This window comes from Daphnia magna, linkage group LG7 (assembly GCF_020631705.1).
Source record: "Daphnia magna isolate NIES linkage group LG7, ASM2063170v1.1, whole genome shotgun sequence".
NCBI lineage: Eukaryota > Metazoa > Arthropoda > Branchiopoda > Diplostraca > Daphniidae > Daphnia > Daphnia magna.
Genome location: NC_059188.1, coordinates 3,684,813 through 3,693,214, shown reverse-complemented (window position 1 = coordinate 3,693,214; position 8,402 = coordinate 3,684,813). Strand labels below are relative to the sequence as shown.

General features: G+C 38.0%; 1 protein-coding gene across 1 annotated transcript; it reads left to right on the top strand.

Annotated features, from left to right (window-relative positions):
• Window positions 1-6,220: 6,220 nt before the first annotated feature.
• LOC116927523 lies at window positions 6,221-7,134 on the top strand. The gene is made up of 3 exons (XM_045176167.1): window positions 6,221-6,288; window positions 6,616-6,938; window positions 7,046-7,134. Exons 1-3 carry the CDS (start codon window positions 6,221-6,223, stop codon window positions 7,132-7,134), a joined length of 480 nt encoding a protein of 159 aa, XP_045032102.1.
• Window positions 7,135-8,402: the final 1,268 nt, after the last annotated feature.

Sequence of the window (8,402 nt, the reverse complement as noted above, 5' to 3'; positions counted from 1 at the left end):
TTACAATAATTGCAATAATTTCTTAACCACAAGAATGTTCATTAGTCGGTCTTAGTATCGATTCCCTTTCTTAATGGGGGCACACGCCAAAAAAAGAATGGCTGCTCCCTTTATTTTCTTTTCCTCCCTTTATTCCTTCTTTGTTTGGCAGCCTCTTCTTGCCCCTCGTGTGTGTCGGCGATGATATTGTTATTTGAAACATTAACTAATTGTGATTGAATCAATAAAAAAATAAAATAAATAAACTGCAATTTTGATAAACATCGATAAATTCCGTTTTTTTAAATGTAAACTAATGATGTTTTAAAGTAGTAAACTAGTAATTACGTAAATATTCAAACTATTGAAACTTTGTTGTTTGTTTTGTTTTTTTGTTTTGTTTGAAATTGAAACTTTGTTGGTTTCTTGATTGCTGGCAGCTTGGACACTTCGCTTCAAACTGTAGACAGAATGTAAAATGCAGGAAATGCTCTGCCTCTCACACAGAAGACTCACCATGTGATGCCATACCCAAATGCTCGACATGCAACTAAATGGGCCACATTGCAGGCACGAAATTCTGCCCTCAGTTTGCAAATAAGCAAAAAGTCATAAAATTTGCATACGAAAACAATATGACCATAAACGAAGCAAATGGGGCCATCCATACATCCAACGCACAAACCAGCCGTCCACCTACCCCCCCCCCCTGTTTCTCCACAGATGCCCAACACACAAACAACCCATGAAATTGCCAGCCTTAGATACAACTAACCAAAGTAGAGAGAAAACTAGCTGAAAGAAACAAAGATACAGCTGATTTGAAGATATCTATGGGTATCTTAAACGAAGAAATGGCAGCACTGAAAGTGGAACTTGAACCACTGAAACTAATCCCCGAACAAGTAAAAAATCTGGACATTACTATCAAGAAGTCTGCGAACGAGACAATAAATACGATGAAAACATTATTAGAGGGATTCTTTAACAGCCAAAGCAGATCACCAACTAACCCCCCTACCAGAGTAGCAGAAAAAAATCGAAAAGACAAAAACCCAAGTGGACTACCAACCTTAACAAAACAACCCAATAGAACATGACAGTAACACCTATCAAATTACTACAGTGGAATGCGAGGAGCTTATACAAATCCAAACTAGAAGAATTTCGAACCAATATTAGAAGACTAAACTCTTCTATAATTCTATTAAGCGAAACGCATTGGAAAAGAGAATACATGCCTAAGTTTACAGCCTACAATTGCTTCACACTTAATCGAATAAATCAACAAGGAGGGTGAGTCGCAGTACTCACAAAAAAATCCATGCACGCCACTCCTATCACCATCCCAACAACAGCTAATGTCGAAGCAATAGGAGTGACTATAAAATTGAGGGACAATACCTCACTCGATCTAATATCTGTATACTGCCCAAACGGTATCTCCTGCCAAAGAGAAGAAATTGAAAACCTATTACAGGGAACAGGCCGAAGAGCTATAGAGGAAGGAGACTTCAATGCCCACTCCCATATATGGGACTCTTTCTCCAATAGCAACAAATGTGGAAGAATTCTCACAAACTACCTAACAAAGAATGATAAATTCTCCCTTATCACACCCCAGAACCTAGGAACTATTATTTGAAATACAGATTTGCCTTCAACAATTGATCTTACACTAATGTTACTCACTTTCACGTGCAATGGATCGTGATAACAGAGATGAGGGATGGAGGGTGAAATAATGATGATGAAGAAATGACTTAAGGGAAAAAAACGAACGGCTTTATTCTCGGTTAAAAAAGGGGGGAATAAAAGAGAGAGAGAGAGAGAACTGGGAAAGTAGACTTGATGTCCTCGTCTACGACTATTACAAAATACACTGAACTGAAAAAAGGGCAAAAGCCACTTCACACTCCAACACAAAAATAATAAGGCCCTTGCCACCTACAAACCTGCCCGTGAGGGCAGCACTGTAAGTGACAACTAACTTCAAGTGAAATTAGCCATCGCACCAACATCTGATTAGAGGAATACTGGTCAAGCGACCACCTCCCGATCCTAATCGACCTTCATTTAAACTGCGCACCAGCACCCTCTCCACCAAATACTAGATGGAAATTCACAAACCCTAATTGGACTGAATGGAATAGCCGCATAACTGAAACACTAGTAACAGAAAACCTCCTACAAAATTACGACCCCATTGCAGCTTACCAGATTTTTTCCACGACAATACTTAATGCCTCCAACACCCACTTTGAACCCCCCTATTCTATTAAAAGAAAAGAAAAAGCAAGAAAATGGTGGAATAAGGAATGCCACGACGCTACCTCAACAGCAAGAAAAGCATACAAGATATGGAGAAGAACCCTTAACCTGGCTGACAAAACCATACTGAACAAAATGGAAGCTATTAAAAAAGGACTATACAAAAAGTGAAAAATGAAAGCTGGAAGAAACATATAGAATCACTCGAAGAGAAGGGTAATGCGAGCAAATTTTGGAGACTAGCGAAGACAATGATGAATAATCCTTCTTACTCTACCACCCACCAGTCGCCCATTGAAAAACCAGATGGATCCTTCGCAGTGAACTCATCAGAAAAAGCATTTGCAAACTATTTTAGCGAATATGAACCCCCTACTCAATGCCCACCCAAAATTATATAAGCTATCCAGGTAGCATTTGCCAGCAACAATCCAATCCCCATCAATTCCCCAATCATTAGTATGGAGCTAACTAAGGGCCTACAGAAACTTCGTGACAAAGCAATGGGGCTTGACCTATTCCACAACCGAATGCTTCAAAACTTATCCATCACTAATCGGAAGTTCCTACTCCACTTCTTTAACCTCTCTCTCCAAAATGGATACGTCCCAGAAGAATGGAAATGCGCAATTGTCACACCAATACTTAAACCGAATAAACCCCCGACGAAAACCGAATCGTATAGACCGATTTCATTAACGTCATGCTTAGGAAAACTAATGGAAAAAATTATAAATAATCGGCTTACTTGGTACATCGACATGAACAATGCTTTCCCGAAATCCCAAGCTGGAATTAGAAAAGGGTACCAGACTCTTGACCATATCCTCCACCTCGAACTTGCTATCAAGTCGGCGTTTAACAGCAATGAAATCTTAACAGCTATTTTCCTGGACCTAACCAAGACGTACGACTATACATGGATAGATGGCCTCCTATTCAAAATAGCAAAACTAGGGATAAAAGGACCCATATTCCAATGGCTAAAAAATTTCCTAAATAACCGCAAAATAAAAGCCTGCGTAAATGGATACCTGTCAGAAGAAAAAATCATGTACACCAGCGTCCCAAAAGGCAGCGTCCTAAGCCCTACTCTATTCAATATCATGATGCACGATTTCCCGCGACCACCAGCAGGATGGGACCTTTCCTTGTTTGCCGACGATATCGAGTTCCACACATCATCTAAAGATAAAGAAGCTAACTATGAAATTCTACAAACACATCTATCAGAAATAGAAGAATGGGCCAACAAATGGAGAACGACCTTCTCAGTAAATAGATGTGCATCGCTCACTTTCACCAGAAAACTGAGCTATACAGCAACCCCTCCACTGTTACTAGAAGAGTCACCCATTGAGGAAGTAGACCATTATAAATTCCTTGGAATTACCTTTGACAAGAAGTTGAACTGGAATCTACATATTGAAGATAATTTACGTAAAACAAAAAGATTAAATAATCTACTACGAACGCTAACCTTTGGGAAAAACTGCCTCCCAATTCCTCTGTTGATGCGGACATATAAAGCCATGATCCGGAGCAGGACTGAATACGGTGCCCTAATTTTTGCATCACTTCCAGTATCTTAAAAAGAAAAATTAGAAGCAGCTCAAAATAAATGTCTAAGAACTATACTTGGCGGTCTACTTTCATCTCCAACACCAATCCTCAACCTTGAATCAGGGGTAGAACCCCTTAGAAACCGCTGGGATTATCTAACCACAAGATATGCAATCAAAACAAGCATTAAATTCTGGAATCGAGACTATGAATCCATATATGAAGCCTTCAAAGATTACAAAAATTTGAAATCGAGAAGCACACCTGCACTCCTAGCTGACATCTTGATCCAGCGAAATAAAAATCCAAATTACTTAAAAAAAAAACCTACAAGCCAGCTACCAATAACCTTTCTCTCCCCTTGGAAACATAGCCAAATCCCAATGGACTTGTTTCCTACGGCAAAAAGAGAGGCGTCACTCAAGAAAACTAAAACCAAAAACACATATCGTTCATGGACTGAGAGTATGCACTCAAATCCTAACATCATCATCGCATACACCGATGGATCCCTTAACAAAGAAATAAATAGTACCGGATGCGCATTCTTCATTCTGAAACTTGATGAGAAGAGATTCTGGAAGCTGAATACCAAAACAAGCATATTTTCCGCCGAGCTCACAGCTATCTTCGTGGCGTTAGAATTTCTATATGAAAAAGAAGAAATAGAAGAAATCAACATCACGGTGGACTCTAAATCTTCCTTACAAGCAATATGCAACTTTAAATGGGACAGCCACTATCTAATATCCAAAATCATACACCTAATCCCAAATCATAATAGTGCGGGAACAAGAGTGAAGCTAAACTGGATACCTACCCACGCAGGAATTGAAGGCAATAAAGTAGTTGACCACCTTGCCCAAGAGAGCCTCACCAATCCTTTAAACGGATACCTAAATAATGAACTACACATCAGTGAATTGCTCGCTATGGATAAATTAGCCACAACAAGGAAACCTTGAGAAACCTCAAGGCCAGATACATCCGCCCTATCACGCAAATAAGAAGCCACATCGGACCTCTGAAATGGCACCTATACAGAAATAGAAAGATTCAAGTTAGTACATTGAGACTACGGACTGGTCATTGTAGACTAAACTACAGTACCCACCAAACGATTAGGTACACCCCCGTTTTTTTAGTGCATTGTTATGGCGCTACGGGTCTTAGGAAAACTTGAATATCTTTTTACTGATAAGGACTAAATTTTTTTTGCTTTTTTCCTCTATCAGAAGAGAATGTGCTCTAAAAAATATCTTAACATGAAAAATAGTAGAAGTTACACCCAGGGCACTAAAGTATCGTTCACATGATTAGGTACACCACTTTTCTCCCCATAAACACCATGTTAATACCGGCGTTTCCAAAAATATAAATAAAATACTTCAAAACATCCTTAAATTAATTGTTTTATGCCGAACGACGTTTTTTTCTTTACTCTATTAGAATATAGTGCATGTTTTTGAATTATTTGAACTAAAAAAATGCTTCCCTATACCCCAAAGTTGTTACACTCAAATGTTTTACAGAGAAAATTATGATTTGTGCTTGCGCCACCAGAGGCGCTGGGATCAATTTCAAGTGCTCAGATTTTTTTCTTTAAACACGGAAAAATAAGAAGATTACCGATATTGTTTTTGTTGTTAACACTATAAACAACAGCAGACGACATCTACAAAACGTTAAATTAAAATTACTTCAAAAACACTTACGGTAAAAAATTTGTATTCTTAATTTAACCTGAATAATCTAGTTTATTACCTTGTGTCTAACTATTTTCTATCACTAACCATTTTAGAAATTATTCAACTAGAAAAAATAATCCCATAAGAGACCCTGTTAAAAAGTGTGTGGCTTTCCTAAGATGGCGGATAGAGACATTGCCGGACTACAGGAATCCTGCTATCGGAATTCTGCAAGAGGTCTATTGACAATTAACATTAATTTAAATAAAAGCAAACCGTTAAGTCATCTAAAAAGTGAAAACAAAATTATAATGATAAAAGGCATTGTATTGCACGAATAAAACACAGCAAAAAAACCATTAACATTAGTAAACAAAACAAATAAAGGCCCCAACCTGTCCCGGCCGTTCGGCAGCGGCAGTTTTGGTAGATAGGGGAGGGACCATGTTGCACCAATGACGGTAACGCCTAGCTTGTGGTAGAGGGGCAACTTGATCTCGGTCGTCGGGGCGAACCCTACCGTTTTTCATGGGTACACAGAAAGGTAGTAGGGTTCGTCCAGGCGACATGAGAGTGGTATTTTTAAATTGCGAATCCTTTGCGGCTGACAGGCTGAGTGTGTTTACCAAAATACAAACCCACCCATCTGTCAGTTTTACAATCTGTGATAGTGGACTATTTCATTTCATTTATATTTACTCATTACCTTGCTACAAGTAATGTCGGAAAGAGATCTTCTAAAGAAATATTTGGCTAGTCATCGAGCCCCGACTAAAGCGGAAAAAAGGTAAAGTCATGCCCAAGAAGAGGGACGTGGAACGGGAGTCAAACAAATACGAAACTATTTTAGTGGTTTTGGAGACAGGGTCAGAAGGAAAAATAAAGATAAATATGGTAATGATGAACCAGCTTCCATTCAACCTGATGGTAGTGCAATTATTCCCTTGGATGGTAAGTTTAACTATGCTGTAGCTTTATCAGTTTACGATTAACAACTTTATTTGCACTACATTGTTGTTGTTCACAGCAAGCATTGGTGTAAGGGATATTTTTAATTCTGTTGAGCTCGAACAAGATGTTATCGAAGAAAGAAAGAACCAATTTAAAAAAAAAGGAGAGAAGCAAATCAAGAAACGGAATGGAAGGGCAGAATGAAAGACAAAGAAGATGCTTGGGACTACAAGAGAGATATTGTTTTTGATCACTACATCAGGACACATTCCTACACTGAACGTCAATGTTGTTGTTGTAAAAAGATTACTTCTTATCCTGTTCGCTGCTTCACTTGTAAGCAAGACTTGTGTAGTAGATGTGACCTGATAACTCACTGCAAGCTGGTACTACATAATCGAGAGATATGTCTAAATGGAGAAGATAAAAGGTTCTTGCATCAAAATGAGTTTTTATCTGACGATGAAGAGACCATCAAAGTAAAAGGTAATTTGAGCAAAAACAAAATATTTTCTTAAGTTACTTACGTGGACTGATCATTTATAATTTTCTTGTAGAAGTATCTGTTTCTATTCTTGTGCCTTCATGTCCAGATTGTAAAAAAACCAATACGTCTACGACGAAACCTGGTTCAAGAGACGTAGTCGTAATCACAGCTAATGGTAAATCAGGCCAACTTTAGACATTCTCATAATAGATTTCATTTCCAACATATTTATATGTATTTCATGTCGTTGGGATATGAAGTCAACCGTTGTGGAGTGCAGTGCTTGCAGTTTTTGGTTCGAAGCAAAAGCAGAAGATTTTTTTGTTTCTGGCTTTCAACCGTCTTCAGCTATAGATGAGACTTCATTTTATCTCATTTGTACCGAGCTACTAGAATGGTGTTGGCATTTTCAACAGAGAATGCCTGGAATTTCCATGAACAAAGTTATCGAAACCATTCAAGAACTCTCCGAAATGCACAATCGATTAAGTTACAATTGCTGGTTTTGTCTATTTCATTAATTCATTTGCCGCTGGTCTTTCATTTAGTGCACTAGTTTGAGCAACACGGAGTTTATAATGGCGAAGAGGTAATACGAGTTCAATCGTATTAGAATTCAACAAAATATATTAAGGGTAGAACACATGAAATGCAAAGCTTGTGGGGTCAAACCACTTGCTTGTCATTGTGATGTGAACATGAAGTGTAACAGTTGTAACATGAAATGTTACAGATCTGAATCAGCTCAAAGGTAAATAATAAAAAATTTGCTAAATAGTTCCTCCACAATATGCTTTACTAATTCTTTCCCCCTTGATATTGCAGCTATGGAGCCAAAGAGTTGTTGGAAAATATGGCCATAGCCAAAAATGATGAAGTAGAAGCTTTTGTTTGACGCAAAAGATGAAATCGTTTCTTTCACGTTTTCACGGGAAAGCGCATGCTTGGTCATGCCAGGTATCAATGATATCAAAGTTAATTTCCATTTTGATTCAATTGTATTTTAATACCTAAAACTCTTTACAGGTATTATGGTTCGGTCATTTTCGGAAAGGCGCTGCTGTGACCGTTGGAGAGGAAATGGAGCAAGGCTTCAGTAAAATCTCCAGATACAATGCTTCTACAAAACCCATGACTAGCTCTAGTAAGGATTTTAAAATTAAGTTGTGATTTTACGTTAGCCTTTTACATTTTTTTTAGACAGAAACGATCACCTAAGTAAAGGTTTTATTTAAGAAAACGCAAGTAAAGAAAAGAAAATGGTATTAACTCTGTCTAAACGTCTTAAGACGGCGAATAAAAATATAGTGCAGTGTAAATGTTTTCTCCCACTAAATTATGCAACTCGTTATAGGCCAAAAAGAATGTCATCGACTACGGAAAGGAATTTCGTGGTTGGTAAGAAAAGCTCCAACTACAAGAGAGCGATATGGATAAAATAATGAAACAACTAGTTCCCCAAG